The 19,882-nt window shown below is 34.7% G+C and overlaps 3 protein-coding genes across 3 annotated transcripts in view; all 3 read left to right on the top strand.

The window, feature by feature from the left end:
• The first annotated feature begins 2,383 nt into the window (after positions 1–2,383).
• Positions 2,384–9,604, top strand: LOC148278231 (uncharacterized). Its single transcript, XM_088231729.1, has 5 exons — positions 2,384–2,845; positions 4,359–4,535; positions 5,969–6,431; positions 7,611–7,784; positions 9,412–9,604. Exons 1-5 carry the CDS (start codon positions 2,556–2,558, stop codon positions 9,529–9,531), a joined length of 1,224 nt encoding a protein of 407 aa, XP_088087855.1. The 5' UTR covers positions 2,384–2,555; the 3' UTR covers positions 9,532–9,604.
• Positions 9,605–12,911: 3,307 nt separating this feature from the next.
• On the top strand, positions 12,912–14,963 carry LOC148278230 (uncharacterized). Its single transcript, XM_088231725.1, has one exon. It carries the CDS (start codon positions 13,054–13,056, stop codon positions 14,467–14,469), a length of 1,416 nt encoding a protein of 471 aa, XP_088087851.1. The 5' UTR covers positions 12,912–13,053; the 3' UTR covers positions 14,470–14,963.
• Positions 14,964–15,896: 933 nt separating this feature from the next.
• Positions 15,897–19,882, top strand: part of LOC148278229 (uncharacterized) — a gene marked incomplete at its 3' end in the record, with an annotated part of 39,932 nt that continues 35,946 nt past the window's right edge. Inside the window, exons 1-3 of the mRNA XM_088231734.1 lie at positions 15,897–16,187; positions 17,940–18,086; positions 19,135–19,270. Coding sequence (XP_088087860.1) covers positions 16,067–16,187; positions 17,940–18,086; positions 19,135–19,270 — 404 coding nt within the window. The remainder of the gene's footprint in view (positions 16,188–17,939; positions 18,087–19,134; positions 19,271–19,882) is intronic.

The following is a 19,882-nucleotide window of genomic DNA, read 5'->3' as shown; positions in this document are numbered from 1 at the left end:
GGGGTTTGGAATTTTTATTTATTTGACGGACTTCTGCAGTCCATTCTAACGATGGTAAATACAATTTCTTATAATAAATACAGGCACTAATCAAATAAAATTATAGCTAGGACGAAAAAAAAAATACTACCTCAAGACAAGATCCGGTCCATCTTAGTGAATTTTTAAATCTATAAAGACTTACACCAAAAAAGTCCAGATCTTGTCTCGAGTTTACAATACGACACAATCGGGACATTGGCGCATGCGAACCATAGTTTGTGCTGTGTTGATCGAGGAACAGCGCATTATTATTTCGCAACCGACGGATTGGAACATTGAATGCCACTTGTTCCAGTAACGATGGTACAACAATTAAGCCATTCAGTAAATTAAACGTAAATATGGAGTCGATGTTATTTCTACGTTTTTGAAGACTTGAGATTTTGAACATTGACTCCATTTCTCCGCAAGTGTAGTCTCCCCTCTCGAGAATGGATGATTGGCCACGCTACTTTTCTTAGCATACGATGTTGCACCGATTCGATATGATTTATCCGGCCTACATAGAAGGGAGACCAGATCACGGAGGCATATTATACAACACAAATGTTTGAAGTTAAGTAATTGTTGCGATTTCGCCAAAATGGATGTGTTGTGTGGAAAATGAGAGGTAAGTCGTGTCAATACATCTCACTGAGCAAAGTGGCTATCCGCTTTAGACCCTTGTGCGAGTACTGATTAGAAATACCTACTCCTGTGGCTTGTCCACAGATCGAATGTGTGACGACTGAACTTACAAGAGTTGCCTTAGTAAACTGAGCAAACTCCATACTTGATAGTTATCAGAATGGTTACACAGTGTGTAAAGTGGCCACTTAAACCAGCCAACGACAAGTTACAAGGCTACACAAGTTAATGTTTTCCCTCTGTTGCAGCAAATTTACTTATTACATATTATCATAGAATTAAGAATAGTCCAGAAGGAGCGTAGAATCATATTTGAATACATCCGACTGTGTCCAAAAATCACCCCACTGTGCCCTACTTTCACCGCGCGCATTCGTGATATCGCCGCGTAATGTTGCACGATGGGAAAAAATATAATCATAACACAAATGTAAGGTAAAAATAAAAGCAATCAGTTAGTTTCTCTAAAATTTTATTGTGCTCGCGGAAATATTGATTGACACAACAGAGTAGATAAGTAAAGAGTCATTTAATAAGAGTAATTGTATTAATGAACTTTGAACTTAAATATAATAGACAAATTTTATTTTACATAAAACAGATATTTTTATAATTAATCGATGGGTATCGGAAATATTTTTTAAAAGTGAATGCATTTTTTAATAATCATTTTATTAACAGGAACATATTTTATGCTTAAATAATTATGAAGACACAGTACCATATTAAAAAAATTATGTTTTCAAAAACGCTATTGAAGTAATTGACATATGTGAGTATTGTCAGTATATACAAATATTTTTTTACACCACAATAGTCCAGAAAAATCAATTACAGTTGCGACTTACAGCACAGATCACCCAGGCTTGAAACAATTACATTTAATTTTTGTGTCCTTACTGGAAAACCGTGCCTGAGTCAAGCATCTTGGCCATCTTCAGGACGGATAATTTTTCAAGTTATTGAAAATATACAAGCAAATATTCATTCAAATATAAAATTGATACAATAAATAAAATAATTAAATATTTAAACCTCTATCGAAAATGAAAAAAAAGTTTTTTAATGTAATTACACATAAAAAATGATGCTATCAATTTGTTTCAAACTCCACTATGTCATATAAAAAATCAAAACCATATTTGCGTTTGAGTGCCAATAATATATTGAAATGTTTTTTTGTGATTCCTAGGTTTTGTTGAAAATTTTTCATGGTGGGGTTTGATAACGAACGACTCAAATAATCAAAAAATTAAATCTATATTATCATCATCATCCCCTTTCCACACATAATGGTGCATATGGCACTGCATTGGTACACCAATCGCAGCGTATCTTGATCATTTTTATTACATGGCGGTAAGGTGATCAGTCTTACGCTTCAGGTACCAGTCTTGAAATATTCTAGTGTAAAAACACCCTTTCAAATAATATTTCATCTCAACCATGTCGGGAATCGAATCCAAGACCTCTTGCATGGTAGGCAAATGACGCCGACAATCTATATAATAACAGTACTAATTTAAATACATAATTTCTCAGCTCGCTTGCAAATTATTGTTTGTATCGTAAAAATAAAATGATTGAACGGGTCGGCAAAAACTAAAAGTTTTGTAAAAAAAGTAGCGAGAATTACAAAACATTTCGTAAAATGTAGCGAGTTTTTTTACAGCGGGCATCCCTAAATAGGTGTCAAGACTGTCAAATGTCAAAATAAACGTCAAATGCGATAGCTGTCACATTCCGCGATAATATCGTATTATCTCGAAAATAGCATTAAATATACGGAATTTACGTACGAAATAATGAATGAAAATAAGCGTACGATATGAGGATTGCGTTTTACGAACGTTTAAGCTCAAATTTGTTAATCTTTCGTGTGTAACATGTACGATTCGGACGAAGATCTGCGCGAAGTAAAAGTGAGGCGGGAGTACGAGAATCTGGGAGTCGCTCCCAACGAGAACGAGAGCGAGTGCGAGGAGCCGTTCTCCGGCGACCCGCACGGCCTCCGGAGGGGCGACGAGCGCTGCGGGGCGCTGCTGGCGGCGGGGGCGGCGGACCCGGGGGCGGAGCTCAGCTACGGAGCGGCGCAGGGGGGCGGGGAGAGCGGCGGCGGCGGGGCGGTGCTCTACACGTGCGCGTTCTGCGAGCTAGTGTTCACACACCCAAAACGGTGAGTTTTCGGGACGCTTCGGTATCACTTGGAAATACGTCTCCCGTCCGAAAGTTTCGGAATCACTCCGGCGCTCGTATCTCATTATTGGCACTCTTTGATTATGTAACAACACAAATCGACCCTGAGTAGCACCTGTTGACGTCACTCAACTTAAACATTCTCATTTTCAATGTAGTATCTCAACTACGCCATAAATGTTTCGGTTATTACTGGGGTGGATAATGCGTCAGGTGTCTCCATCCGACACGTCTGCTATTTACGAATATGTCTCAAGCCCGGGCACTGGAAGCGTAATGGCTGTTTAAGGGTTTGCGAATTTTAACAAACGTCAAATGTATTTTGTGTTTTATATTCTGTTTTGAGGAATTTTCCACAGGTCACCGTCAAAAGCCACACACATTAACATTTTTTATTTTATTTGTTTATTAATATTTTTACATAAAATGATGCATGTTTTTTTTTTATTACAATCTACTTTTAAATACTCAGTCAATCTTATAACTGTAACTTTCCAAAAACAAGACTAGCTCCGGTGCTTGGAGAGTGACTCACACTGTTATAGTTATTTATTTTTTTAAAGAAAGAAATATTAGCATTCTTATAATTTACCTAAATATTTGTAAATAACTCCCTTTTAGAAAATGGAAATCAAGTTGGAGTAGAATGGGGTTCGAACCTCGGACCTCTGATCCGTGAGTCCGCAACACTAGCCACAGGACCACAACCCGATTCTTATAATTCGATAATTTCCAACATACATAAGAATAAAAAATATATTCGAAATAAAGAGAAAAACAGAATGTAATAATACCATTATTAGTTCATAACATATGAACGACGTCACAAGTTCATATGAATCAACCGATGATAAGAGAGTTGTGAAAGATTTCCGGTTTATTTACTGTCAACGGACCAATCGGCAGAACTGACCGAGAAGGAGCAGAAGAGAACTTGAGACTACACACACGGAGTATTTCAGAAATATGAAATTTCAAAAAAAATCATAGCGCTGATAATACGAGTACAATAAATATATTTTTAGTTTAGTTTGATAGTCTATTAACATTTTTCTTAAATATGTATTAAAAAAAAAAAACAAATTATCAATAATTTCAGTTGGTTCAAATATTTGTACACAAAGATTGGATTTAACCCCTAGGAAGTTATTAAGATTAACATGTTATTGTGTGTGGGGTAACTACTACAACCAGGTGACTTCAAAATAAAAAAATTAAGGTCAACCATTAAAAATACATTTTTGTATCCTCTATATCTGTGAATGCTGCAAATAGAAAAGTCACGCATTAAAATCATCATAATATTGTTTGAATTGATAGGACCTGTCTATTTGTAGCATTCGTGGAGGAAGATAAGTTTATGTGGCTAACTCAAAAATCCTGATTTTGAAGTTATCTACACAGTTGCACATAGTAATTGCCCCGTGATATTACAACATATATGGGAAACGTTTTACATGCGAATGGAGATCTGAACGAATATGTTTTTGAAGTTTTTTAGTTCACTACAAGTGGCACACATTCGGACCGACGAAGGAGGCCATCGAAGCCAGCAGTTTGGCTCCCAAGAAGAAGAAGAAAATTGTCAAAGCCGAGCCCGCGGACGATGACACCAAGGAAGAGGACGGCGATGGAGAGTTCCCGTGTGACATCTGTAACCAGGTTTACCGGTGAGATATATCGTCACTCCTTCAGGGCTATGCCTTACTATTTTTTATTTTTTTTGTTTTTTTTACAATATACATAAGAGGTAAAACAGAGTATTCAAAAAATAAAGGATAATTACATAGCAATGAAATACATATTAATAGTAAAAATAGTAAACAGAAAATCCCACAAAGGCTTGGCCTGTTCGTGGGTATACAAGAAAATGTAGATGAATTTTTGCTCCTATAATAAATAGACAGTTATAATGTTTTTGTTTAACATAATAAAGAGAAAATAAAATATTAAATAAAAGATTATATGATATTTTTTTTTTATAGTAATTAAAAAAGGAAATAAAAAATATTGAAAGAAACATAAAAATATTCCTTATTATTAAAGGGCTACAAAATATATCATAGAAAAAAAGAGTTCATATCTTTAGTTTGAATCCAGGATAGTGCGTGTTTTTTAAAAGAAGTTACTACACCAAATATTCTCATAGCTAAATAAATAGTACCAAATCTACTAAAAGGTTGAGTTTTTTCTACTGACGTTTCTTGGGGAACTGCATTTTAATTATAGTAATAAAAATACGTATATAGTTTTATTCCACTTTGGACATGGCTATCAAAGGAACTACCAACCAGCGGTCCCTGTTATAGTTTTAACAAAATTTACATACAAATACATGTAATTCAAATACATTTTTATTATATTTTTTATTGTTTCAGCATTTACTTTGTGGAGAAACATTTTAAATTTAAATAGGTGCGAAGGTTTTCACGGTCACTGTTATCAATATGTTTCTTCTTTGGGTGATACTGTGTGTATTGGATTTGTTCCGACGTTTTGGCTCCCATCGCAGGAGCCATCTTCAGGGTAAACTGAGTGTTTTGTAGAAAAAACATAAACAAAGACGACGGGCTTAAATTAAACTCAACATGGTTCCCAGCACTACATACTACAAAAATGAATAGAAATGTGCCTACTGCCGACTGCGACACGGTACAAATTACTAGTACTTAAACACACACTTTTTTCTACAAAACACTCAGTTTACCCTGAAGACGGCTCCTGCAATGGTAGCCGAAACGTCGGAACAAATCCAACACATACGGTATCACCCAAAAAAGAAACATTAATTTTTAATTTGTTTAAAATGAAATAATTTGTAATTTTTACCACATAAGAGTTTAATATATTATAACACGACTAGTTTCAGGTATTCTGAATTACCCATAATTATATAAAATCATGATTTACAATCCCCGCTTGCATTTGTATATAACATAGAAATTTGCTTAGTCTCCCACCAGTCTGACGATGTTGGTCACGACAAAACCCGGTCACCGGTAAAAATTATAAATAAAAGTTGAACAAAACTAAATACCAAATATACTAGCTAACAGCTGCTCGCCCATCGTATTAATAGTAATAATAACATTCTATTTTTCAGAAGTCAACGAAGCCTGCTAAACCATCGCACTCGGCTGCACTTCGCAGTACCCAAAGGTTGCAACATCTGCGGCAAGACCTTCACCAACACCGCGTACCTGACGAGCCACATGCTGTCGCACAGCCAGGGCAACCGCTTCATGTGCAGCCAGTGCCCCAAGACCTTCAAGTTCATGCACAGCCTGCAGAGGCACATGCCCACCCACTGCGAGGACAAGAACTTCCCCTGCCTGGACTGCCAGAAGTCGTTCGGGTCGGAGTTGCTGTTGAAGATCCATTCCAAAACACATCTCAAGCCGATGAAAGGGAAGGCGTTCAAGTGCACATTCTGCCCTAAGAGTTTCTACCAGTCCTTTAGCCTCCAGGCGCACATACGCACTCATACAGGAGAGAAACCATTCGAGTGTACACACTGCAAGCAGAGGTATCCCACCAACTCTAGCCTATCGAGGCATCTTAAAGTGGTAAGTTTTCCAGTACTTTTCTACTCGATACCCTTCCCTTGTCTGCTCATTATTGTTTTCTTACAATTTACTATCGAACGTTTTTCTTCTTATTTATTTATTTACTTATTTAACACTTTATATACATAAACAATATATATACTCGTACATATAAGGGCGGGCATATTTCTTCCTACCTACCCAAACCGTTTAGTTTGAGAAAATTACAAATAAATGGACGTATTGAATCTTACAATTTTATGCAAAAATTAAAAACAAAGATTGACAAAAATAAAAATATGTAAAAAAATTTAAACTATACTATGAAGAGAGGAGAGGGGATGGGAAGGAAAGAAGAAGGATAAAGAAACTATTTATATATTTAAATAGTGACATTTCAATCTTGACTTAAATGTAAATAAAGAGGGGCGTTCTTTATTTACATTGAAATGTCACTTCCTGAATATTTGAGTTTTTCCTTTTTTATTTTTTTCCAATAAACGCAGTATTTTAGCACTGAACCTGAAACTACATGATGTATTTCATCATCATTATCATTCCCTTTCCGCACCTAATGGTGCACCAATACATTGGGCACTGCATCGGTACACCAATCGCAGTGTATCTTAATCATTTTTGTTACATGAAGGTAAGATGATCAGTCTTACGCATCAGGCGCCAGTCCAGGGGCCTATGAAATATTCTAGTGTTAAAACACCCTTTGAAATAAATATTTCATGTCAACCATGTTGGGAATCGAACCCGAGACCTCTCGCATGGCAGCATACGCGCCAACCATTACACCACGAGGCTGACAAAAATATATTTATATATAAATAAAGTGTTTCAATAAATAAATAATAAATATGAATATGAAAAGTGTTCTAATTAAACGGTTATTGTTGGAACATATTCACGTGAACCTTCGACGTTTCGAAGCAGTTCATTTTTATTAATCTATTTTTATGCATTTTGGAGAAACTTTGCCTTCTAATTAAATGCTCTAACTTGTACCGCATGCGAGAAAACCTTTTTTCTACCCAATTTTTCGTAGCACTGAACATTTTACCATTGCAATAAATATTTATTTTCTTAACTTGTATCTCTTCATCCAACCTTCCGTAGACCTTATATAGTGGAACTGCATACTTAACGCTTTAATTCAAAAGTCCATTTTATCTATGACTTCCTGACTTCCAGACTCACGGGGGGGAGCTGGAGTTCCCGTGCCCGCAGTGCCCCAAGACCTTCCACATCCGCTCCGCTCGGGAGCACCACGTGCGCCGCACTCACCTCCGCGAGCGGCCGCACGCGTGTCGCATATGCGGCTCCGCTTTCTCCTGCCGCTCCGAACTCGCCAAACACCACGCGAGGGTAATACACAATGCGGAAGTTCCGTGAATTTTCAAAAATGGCAAATTGTTTATTAACTATCAAATTACGTTAAAAAAAAAATATTTTTAGGTATCGTATTATCATCACTATAATTTTTCGGAAAAAAAAAAAATACTAAACGTTGAAAAATATAACAACCGAAAATCTATCACAACACTTTTATTGAACGTAAAACTCCATTTCTTAATTTGCAGAAAATACCCACAGCACTAGAAAAATCTCACGGTACTTTAAAAATCATTGAAACTGGTCTAATTCATAATTAGATTCTTCAATATGTTTCTTTTTTGGGTGATACCGTATGTGTTGGATTTGTGCCGATTTTTCGGCTACCATTGCAGGAGTCATCTTCAGGGTAAACTGAGACTCACTCACTCATATTGATAACAGTGACCGTGAAAACCTTCGCACCTAAATTGGTAAGATTGAATAATTAGATTCTTGTTTAAAATATCAAAAAAAGTAATGTATTAATTGTTTATCATTTGTTAAAGTCAAATACATTCTAACAGTTGTATAGATTTGATAATTCACTCTTTTCACAAAAGTGCTATTATCTCAGTTTCACTTTTCTATGGCTGGCTGCTTTCTGCATAACTACGTTCAATCGATTAGTTGTTGATGTGACGTATTTCAACATAGTTCATTTTCATTAATTTTTTTCATGCATTTTTGAGAAAATTCCTTATAATTAAATGCTCTAAATTTTACTGCTTGTAAGAACACATTTATATCTGATTTTCCGTAGCACTGAACTTCCTCATTTTTCAATATTTAAATAGTAATTTAACTTAGCTCTATGTACGGGGTATAGTTGTCTGTGTCCAAGCGGGTGAAGAATACAGTTTTCTGTGCTTGAAATAGAACCAGAATTCTGAATGATACCTTTTTGACTCGATAGTTAACCATGGGAGTAATCTCAGATAAAAATCCTGAAAAAGGAAATCGAGCGGAGTTGAGTCGACCTTTTAGTGTAGTGGTTGACACGAGTGCCTACCACGCTCGAGGCTCTGGGTTCGATTCCTGGCAGGCTCGATGTGAAATATTTGTTTTAAAGTTGATGTTAGGATCTCTGTCAAGTACCTAATTAATATTGCTACACATTTTGAAATAGGTACCTCGTGCGTTTCCGTAGTTCATATATACGAGGAACGCACGGGGATCGACTCCTTTCCATTTGAACTCTGAGGAGTCGACACCGAGCCTGACCTCCGACTTGCAGCTCGCTTCATGTAGTAGATGGGCTTGTCAAGGAAATAAAGGAAGATCAAATTAACTCAACCTGTTTTCATTTAGAAGAAAAAACAAAACTACAGTCCGCTGCTCTAACAGGCGATTTAATGCTCCTGAACTGGCACTTGAAGCGTAATACCGATCACCTAACCTTCCATATAACAAATATGATCTAGATACTCCGCAATTGGAGTGCCAATGCAGTGCCCTATGTACCAAGGTGTGGATAGAGAAGTGAAAATATGTTTATTCTTTTTTTTAATGTAAAAAAATTTTGGCTGGCCGGAAGATATTGCTTTTAGCAATAAGTCCGCCGAAGTGCGTGTATTTTTGTACTTGATGTTTTAAATATATAAATAATTTTTCCTTTCAGAATCATGAGAAGGTGGACGATTCGATGCTGATTGGCCATCCCATGGACGACCCTCGACCCGCCGGCAAGAAACGGAAGCAGAGAAGAAAGAGAAAGGAATACTCGGATGAGAGCAATTAAAATATATTTATATGTTTGGTATTCATTGTGTTATGTGTTGTGGTTAAATATAAAATAAAATACAAAAGGCCAAGATGTTGTTTTTATTCATTCATCATTGCAGTCAGATTACCAACGGTTGGATTGGTACTCTATTTGCAACTTGATCAGTACTCCAGTTGCAATTAGTACAAGATCCCGACTTAGATTGACCTTCAGATTACCAATGGTTGGATTGGTACTCTATACGTCTCAAAACGGACACGAAGCTGATGGAACGAAAGGTTTCATCCCTTTGTGCATATGTGCGTCGTATCTACCAGAAATTACCCGGAAAGATATGGCTAATGTGTTTTAGGTTACCAGGCAGACCCCTCGGACATCCGTAGTCCCTTTCATCTTGTAAACAATAATATAATATGTGACAGTGCTTTATTTATTTGGTTCTTTATTGTTTACTCTTTATTATGAACACTTGACTAACTTACTACTCTGCTAATGTGTGTTTTTTTTTATTTTAATCATTGTCATAAACTACGAAATCATTTCAAACTTAAAATTCATAAATAGGGTTTAGAATTCCAACCATCTATGCGCTCTGCAGCTGCAGGGTGCGTTGTAATCCAACTCTTATTTGTTAACCTGAAAATAATTAGAAAAAACCAATTTCATTTTTTAAATAATGTAAATGTCCCTTATTTATTTATATATATGCCCAATGGGCATTTTTAAGGAAATATTTATATTTAGAAAATTATTATAAAGGAACGTAGAAAGACAATGGTATATTGTAGACTCGGTGGGAGTGGAAGCGGGAGAGAGGTGTTTATAATTGAATTTGATTCAGTAATCGTTTTAAAGAAGACAACTTGTTATCAAAGAAATCAAGACTGGTATGTTTGTTGGCAGACCTAAGAATTCTGGGCATAGGGGAATGAAAACCGTAGTTAGTTCTATGGTTATCGATGTGAAAGAATAAGTTTTGTCTAAGGTTTCTAGTTGGGATATTTAATTTTATCGAGCTCAGTAGTATAGGCGCATCAACAAGTGAGTTGAGAATTTTGAATAATTAGAAATAATATCTTGAAGAGAAGATATACTTAAGCTATCTATTTATGTTTGTCAATGCTTCCTTTCTTTTTTGTGGTAAGTTTGTGTAAGTGTTTTTAACTATTCATATAATGTAATTTTAATACCTTATGAATGAAATAAATGGACAATCTTCGTAAATAAACAAATAAATATGCACCTTAATCAGTACTCCAGTTGCAATCAGTACAAGATCCCGACTAAAATTGACCTTTGCCTATCAGTTTTTCTAACGAAATGTCTTCATTTTATTTTTCATCTTGTAATAGATCTGGGGATCTGTTTATACAAATCTATTACCTCTTTGTAAGACAACTCTTTGACACCTCTGTGTCCTGGGACACCGAACTTTAACTGCCTCGCCACCTCTTCGGAAGCATGAGAGTGATCATATTATTACCTTCCTGTAATCGCTAATCAAGATACGCTGCGCTTAATTTAACATGCAGTGCTGTTTGATGATGAACTTGAGTCCAAAAGTTTGGGATAACCTGGGACTGGTTTCATCAATTTTGTAACATCTACAGGACTGGATAAATCTACTGATACAAAATTGGTAAGGATAAATAATGAAAATGTTCAAAATAGTAATGGCTACCCTTTTCGAATCCTAGCGATGCATTGGGCACTCCACCGGCAATCCGATTGCAGTGTGTCTAGATCATTTTTGTTACAACAAAAGTTAGGTGTGAAATTTTGATTTATATTTTATTACTATTAATTTTTTCGTTCATGAGGTTTTTACATACTACGTATAAAACATAAATACGTTAACCTAAAATTCAAGAAACATAGTATAAATAAATATAACAAAATACAGTATTTAGAAAGAGTATCTTATAAAAGAGAGAAAATGCTGTTTGTAAGATATAGAAATGTCAAGCTAAGCTGCAAATCAAATAATATTGCAGTACCCTATGCATCACTGATGTGAGTGTAGATAAAGAAACGATAATGATATATTTATCTAAATTTCTTTTGTTTCGAAATATTCATAAAATATTGTTTTATAAATGCTCGTATACTTTAAAAATGTTAAGTATTACGTGAATTTGTAAGTACTAAGTAATATTTCAACTTGTATTTTGGCCGACATCATTATAATGTTATAATTTTCGGCATTAAAAAAGTAGGTACCGTCGAAAAGAAAGAGTCATACTTTAGTTTAAAGTTGTCTGTGGCATGTCATTTTGTCTATGGAGTCCTGTAAAATACAAAATGGCTACTTGATATGTCAAAATGTCAAACTTGCGCCGAGTCCACGTAAACTAACACAATATTACTATTATTTCAACGTAAAAAGTGTCACAATCTTTATTACAATTACAACTTAAAGTTAGCCGTCAACTTTTCTGTAATTTATGTTGACGCATGACGCCGCAATATCCGAGCATTGGTAAGAAATGCCAACACAATGGAATAACACCGCTATAGCAAGCACTAAGTAGTTTGTTGTCGTTTGGAATGAAACCCTTCTCCCCGAAAACCATCTCAAGTATTTATTTAACTGTACGAAACCCGTGTTTGTGAATCAATTTACCACTTTATTTTATGAATATTAAGGCTATTGTGTATTATTACCGGGGGCATATTCGTAAATTTGTAGATGTTTCGGAATACACCCGAAGTGCCTTCGTAAATAGCGAACGTGTCGAATGGAGATACCTGACGCTTTATCCACCTCAGTAATAATCAAACAAACCAAATTCTTTTATAAGACATTTATGCCGAAATACTACAATGAAAACGAAAATATCTACGTTGAGTGACGTTAGCAGGTGCTACTCAGGAGCGATTACATTGTAGCGTTACAAAATCGAACGGTGCTAATAATTAAATACATGAATTAACGAGCACCCGAGTGATTCCGAAACATCCCGAACAGGACGTATTTCTTAGTGATCATCCCAAATGAATAACGTATCAGGTATCTACGAATATGCATACTGGAGTGAGACGTATCCTCAAATTGTAGTTGACCGATATATTGCGTATAGTAGCTATGGTTGTAATACAGTAACATTATGTAAATCTTTTATTTAATAAAAATATGTCTATGTTTATATACCTACATGCATACATTGTTATTATAATTGTATAATTTTAGGTTATAATATTATCATATATTTTAGATTTGAAAATTGTAATAACAAGCTACTGACGAATCGCATGCCTACAATGCAACAGGATTCAAATATAAATGTTCATTTGTAACAGATTTTACTAAATAAAAAATATTTTTTATTTGTAGGTGATTGTGAAGGAAATACTCATAACCGAATTATGATATGGTATTAAGTATCGAATGAACATTGCCGTTGTAAGTGTAACTGAAGACGGACAATATTACAATATTCAAAACAAAAAGGTGAACTATCCGGTAGCGAGGAGGCTTATATTACTTATATCAAAGTTGGACCGGCAACTGATGTAGAAGAATATACCTTTAATACTATGGAAGATCAAGCGAGAGACAACGCGAGTGCGACTTCTTCCAAAGCTGAATTGAGGACTGACGAAGTAGAACATAATACTCTTCACTCCAAAAGTGAAGGCTCCGATTTTGCCTCTATCAAGACTGAACTTGAAACTTGTCTGTCTCAAGTTCAGAACAAATCTCGTGAAACACGTCACACACAGGAAGATGTTATCCATGACGTGAATTCCGAGTCTGATGACAATGCGGTATTTTACCCTGAAGTTCCAATTGTCAATATTGATTATGGTGGTGACATTTACCATAAGATAAAAGAAGAGGTATCAAGTCCCGGCAGTCTTGAAGAAGAAGATGTTCCTACTTTCGAGGTTGAACTAGAAAATAGTGCTGTAGGAAATGATATTCATACTACAGAAGACACTCTAATGTCTGAGATGAGTCAAGGATCAGATATGGCGGACGTTAACACTGAAACAACTAACGAACTAATAGATATACATTTCGAGGAAGAGACGCCATCTGCTGGTAGAAGTAAAAAACCAGACGTGGCCACCGCCAATGCCACATCAACGACTGGTGAATCATTAGACACAGATTATGAAAAAGACACACCATATCCCGCCAAATATTTCGATCCGGATATTCAAGTAACTCCGGCTGTCGCGGAACCATTTTTATGTTCAGAGTGCGAATACTCAACTTTACGCGAGCGTGAGATCAAAGTGCACATACTGAAACATTCAGGCAAAGAAGTGTTCTCATGTACGGAATGTACGTATGTCTGTTTACACAAAGGTCACTTAAACAGGCACATTCTAATTCATACAGGCCATAAACCCTTCGTGTGCAAAGTTTGCGGTTACAGATGTTCACAAAACGGGTATTTAACAATGCACATGTTGACCCATACAGGTAAAAAGATGTTTGGATGCACGGAGTGCAATTACAGATGTTCGAGGAATGGGGATTTGAAAAGACACATACTTACTCATGCCGCCGTAAAACAGTTCTCATGTTCCATGTGTAAATACACCTGTACGCAAAATATGCATTTCAGAAGACACATGGCAACTATTCATTCGAACGTACAAACTTTCTCATGCTCCGAGTGTGAATACAAAACATTCCGAAGAGGTCACTTGAAAAGGCACGTGTCAACTTGTACAGGGAAGAAACTGCTTTCGTGTCCAGACTGTACATATATGTGTACGGACAACCGTAATTTGAAAAGACACAAGCTGACCCACACTGGCGTGAAGCCATTTTCGTGTTCGTCGTGTACATACGAATGCTCGAGTAAAGGAAATTTGAAGAGACATATCTTGATCCATACCGGTGAGAAGCCATTTTCATGCCCAGAGTGTAAATATAAATGCTCCAGTAAAGGCAATTTAGAGAGGCACCTTACAACGCATGCCAACTCAATGAATTAAGGCTCAAACTGCAAACGACGGCGATATTTGCAAATGACAAATTTTGCGACGCACGGATGATATAAACTTTTTAAGTGTTTAATTTTATTCTCCTTTAAACTGGATTATAAGTTTAAGGCAAATAAGATAGGCTAAAACTTGTGTATGTATATATTTTTTTGAAGAACCCGTGGCGTCTGTGCGTATTGAATACTTACATGCTCTTGTCGTTTTGTAAATTAGTGTCTATATCAGTGTAGTGCCTAACGCTCTATTAACTAATTACAAAAACATTTAAAACTTTTTAATGTGGTAAACAGTGAATTATATTCAGCGCTTGTGGGATTTAAAAAAACGTTTGTCTTCTTATTAGTGTTTAGTATTAAGTTCTTATTTTTCTTGTTTTGATCTCTTTTGTAATTTACACAAGGGAAATAAATAGCATAATAATAAAGACTGGGATTTTTTCAATGTTCTTCAATTTAATAAATACATTTTTGTTTTTGCTGTGTTCATTTATTGTTTTGTTTGTGATATGCTAATTATGCGCATAATCGGTCAAGATAATTGAGTACCCTATTAGATTTCTGGTTATGAGAATATCTGACTGATAAATCGGTTTTGAAGTTCTGTGTGAAATTAAACCAGAATCCTGGGCGAATATTTTCACCCGAAGACTAATTTCGGGAAAATCCTAAAACGAGAAATCGACTGGAGATAAGCCCGCCTCGTAGTTAAGTAAGTTCGTTACCTCTCAAACGAATTGGCTACTGAATAAGGCCACTGGCTAGGTCGATATAAAATATTGGTTTTCAGGTTCGATATTTCACTCACTATCGTTAGACTGACACCTGAAGTGAAAGTATGATCACCTTACCTTCACGTAACAAATGTTAAAGTTACGCGGCATTTATTTATTATTTCAACGGCGTATGCCCTTAACAAAGTCTGACGATGTAGATAAAAATAAAACACAAAACACTCATGCATTTTTACAACGTGAAACAAAAAAAATCGCGCATAGAAAAAAAATCAAACGTTTAAACCCGTAACTTTAGCAAACAAGACGAAATAATAGAAGTCAATAAATAACAAAAGTTGGAGTAACAAGAGGCAATGTATCATAATGCATTATTTTATATTAAGGTAATCAGCGCCAGAGACAGTACTAAACATAGTTGATAATTCCAGTTTGGAAAATTTTGTATTTTTAATCTCAAAAAAAATGTGTATTTTTAATCTCAAAGGATAAATTAAAAACCTACATTATTTATGTCTGTTTATTCTAACATGTGGATTTAGTGTACTTACCAATAGAGTGCCCTATCGCGTGCTGATAAGAGGATAATGATTGAAACGTAGGTACTTAAAGTATATTTTTTTACCATCTTGCTAAAAAGCAAAAATCGAACATCAAAACGCAGACACATAAAACAAAAATTCGTTTTTCTAAAGATCTTTTGACAAAATTCTCGTGCAGTAACAAAAGTATTATGTTTTTCAATCAATAAAGGCGAGTAATGGGGCTGGGGAATTAAGGTTAACTTTAATTTTTTGGATCGCGAGAAACTAAATTTTCAGTGTTAAAGTAGTTAAAAATTGTCAAAAATCTACCAAAATGTGGAGTGGATTTTATCGTATGGACGGAAACAAGATGACGCTTTGCGCACAATATTCTATGGAGCCGCTGACATGTATTTGCAAGCAGACGTTTAGGTCACCTTCCCCCGCCATTTTACGTAAGATATATATTTATTCTCTGATTTTATTTACTTGTGAGGTCTAAAACCTGCCTGTGAGTCATTTTTATTTCATTGATATTAAGTTAACATTTCCTCATGTATTTTTTTGGATTTTAATTTTATTACATTATAATAATTATTATAGTTAATTGTTGTTTATTCAAATACCCACTCACAAATTTATTTCATTCCTCAGGGTGTTTTAATATTCTCCGAAGAAGTTATGGAGGGTAATGATTTTTTAAGCACGTAGAGGCTACTGTGTTTTTTTGACAAAATAATTTACTTGTGACGTCACTTTTGCCTTAATATTTTTATTATTTTGTCCTACGTAATGTGATCCTCTAAATATGAAACATAAAAAAAACGTCTTGTTTATTTTGTGATTTATTACCATTCTCGACATGGTTAAATATTTATTTAAAGGGGCGTTTTTACACTGGTATATTTCATAATCCCTAGACTGGTACCTGAAGCGTAGGACTGATCATCTAACCTTCAAAAAATTTATCAATATACGCTGCGATTAGTGTACCAATACAGTGCCCTATGCACCATTAGGTGCGGCAAAGGAATGATGATGAAGATAATTTTGTGTATTTTTGTTATATGACTGCCATGATTGTCTCTGCTATCGTAAATTGTCTTGGTCAATCATTATTTGTCTATGTTTGACCGCAATAAATTGTCTATATTTGGTAATTGTCTTTGTCTAAGTAACTTTTTTTTGGCGACTGATTCAATTTGCCCGATTATTTAAGTTTGGGAAAGGATATTATAGCAGGTGAGCCGAGGTAAACAATCCATTAAATACTGTGATCAAATTACCTTCATTTGAAATATTTATGATTAAATCTAAAATAATGACATTATTCCTTTTTTTCCATTTGTGTCTCTTTGGTTTAAGTTTACTAAAATTTAAACGAGGACTAAATAAATTACATATTACAACAGAGATGAAGAACATTTTAGATAAGGTGATATAGAAGACTTGGCATCACAGAGTTTATGACCTGTCATTGGCTGATTTAAATGGACACTTTACACACTGTGTAATATTCACCATTCTGCCCATATTTTAACATCTATATCCCTTCAATTCTTTCGTATGTTGATATTTGTGAAGTAAAAGAGTTGAAACTTTTACTTATGCGGGTGAGATTCATCTAATTGAATTATTTCACCTGCATACTAGGCAACGCCTGAAAATCTTATTTTTTCAATTTCTATACTTCTTCATGGACCAGGTGGATTTGTTAACAATATTTGGACAAACTCAAAATATTGTTACTAAATAAATAGTCCAGATCTTGTCTCAGTGTCCCTTATGTTTATCAATCCTTTTTTTTCATATTTTTTAACGTTTTTAACTATTTTCCGTGTAACTTATGTCTGTAAATAAAAATGAGTACCTTAATTTTTCATGTTTTTTTGGTAATATAGTACCGGCATTATCGAGAATCAATCTATATGACTTGTTTAGCCGTCCCGATGTAATAAATATATAGTATTTAAATATTATTGTTTGGATTTATAAATATGTTTACATTGTATTTTTTGAAATTGTCTTTTTGATAAATATCGCATAAGTCAACTTAAATTGTAAGTATAAGATTGTATAAGTATATTTTTCTTTAAAAGTTTGTTTTAAATAAATAAATAAAAATTTTAAAATACGAGAGCCGGACAGTCGGCGTTTAGTTTTTATTTCGGACAAGTTTTGTTATTGCAAGTTGTAAACTGTTCCAGATAATAATGCCGCGGCCATATGCTGCGTGGCTTGCTGCCTGCAGAAGGATTATCCCATGCCGAGATGGAACAAGAAGATCCTCAGATACGTTATGGACTTTGGCAAGGCTCTCTACAGAAGATGTATCAAATCCCTGAGACTGAAAAGTAACTTTACTTTATTATATACGAGCTGAACCATGAGCTGAACAATGCTTTGCTATTGCTAGATTTGAGTACATACTCTTGTAAATATATATAAATATTAAATTAACGCAATCAAAAGTTTGAAATATTCTAATTGAGTAGGTACCTACAGTCCTTAAAATATAGCTTGATTCGAAGACAGTTGTCAGCAAAAGTGACGACATAACTTTGTAATAACGTCTGATTTCGTCGTGATTTATATTGACATACGAAATATCATTTGTATCTGGCATGTTAATTTTTTTTTATACAATGCTTGATATGTCATATATGTAAATCAACATAAATAGGTAGGTATATATAAAATCAGCTTTAAAACTAAAAGAAAACTAATTATTAACGACGTTCTTACAAGGTTACATCATTTTGCAAAAACGTTAGAGATGGGACAAATTGATCAATGTAAATTGATCGAATAAAAAAATAATTATAAATGAAAAAAGTATAAATGTCTTATCTTTTGGTAAATAATTGTATTAAACACATTATAATAGGTTTGTTTTTGCTTTTTTGTATCAATTTTCGGAAACAGAGTTTCGTGTTTGCATGAAAAAAATGATAAAATCGATTTGGTCGGTACATGATCAATGGTCAGTAATTTTCCGTCACTATTGACATTAGTTTGGCAGCTGTCGTTTTAATCGAGCTATATTAAAAGGACTATAGGTACTTGTTTATGGTTGAATTCTAAAACTGTAAATAAATAAAACAAATTTTTAAATATAGAATTCTTTTTGCAAATATCAAACTCTGCTCTACTTAACAGTGGCGTATTTTAAGTAATTAATTTTCAGAGTAAAAAAATAAATCGTATGGTCCGATAGATACGGTAATACGGGAATGGGAAATAGGAATCAAGTTATGATGAATGGGTGTTCGAACCTCAGGCCCATAATCCGTGTGTCGACAACACTTATACACCGTATACTTACCACAAAACCGTAATAGTTATTCCTGGTAAAAAAATTGACATAAAAATCATCATATTTTGAGAGTTATCTTGTTGCAGGTAATCAGTATGTGGGCATTGACGAGATGGTCTCGTGCTTCTATATCGGGGACACCAAGTACGGCATCAAGCTGGAGGAGGCCGTCAGGGGGAGGATGGACCCAGAAGTCGAGGACGAAAGGGAAAAGTTCAAATGGTACAAACTGCACGATTCATTCATTCTTATTTACAAAAAGTGGAGAACTGTAGGATCAATGTTGTTGAGGGTTGTTGGAGCTCTTACCCCAGTTGGAGATTGGCAGAAGACACGAGGTTGATGTTTGATGCGTATTTATTACATAGCATATAAATAATGAATTAAATTTTTAATTTCGGGGAACTTACAATAACTATATTATACCATTAGAAACTGTTAAAAAAATTATATTAAAAGTAAGGCTTCACAAAAATCGCACCTTTCCCTCTTTCCAATTGTTCCAAGAAGCTAGACTTTTAGACATAAGACAAATATATTGTTTTCAATGTTTAAAATATATATTTAAGAACCAAAATTTATTTACCAGTAATTCAAATAGATCAAGTCAAAGAAGGAATATCGTGTGTTAGAAATAGCACATTGTAAAACGAGGCTAGCACAGAGACATAAATATTTTTTAGGCCCAAAAATTTTTCATTCCTTTTTTACTGATAGTATTTCATTGATTCCAAATTTTCAAAATTTTCCTTCTTTTAAAAAACACGCACTATCCTGGATACAAACTAAAGATATGAATTCTTTTTTTCTATGATATATTTTGTTGCCCTTTAA

This window comes from Micrasema longulum, unplaced genomic scaffold, assembly GCF_059751315.1.
Source record: "Micrasema longulum isolate JH-2025_06_02 unplaced genomic scaffold, ASM5975131v1 h1tg000905l, whole genome shotgun sequence".
NCBI lineage: Eukaryota > Metazoa > Arthropoda > Insecta > Trichoptera > Brachycentridae > Micrasema > Micrasema longulum.
The sequence above is the reverse complement of the archived record's forward strand: the minus strand, read 5'-3'. Positions and strand labels throughout refer to the sequence as shown.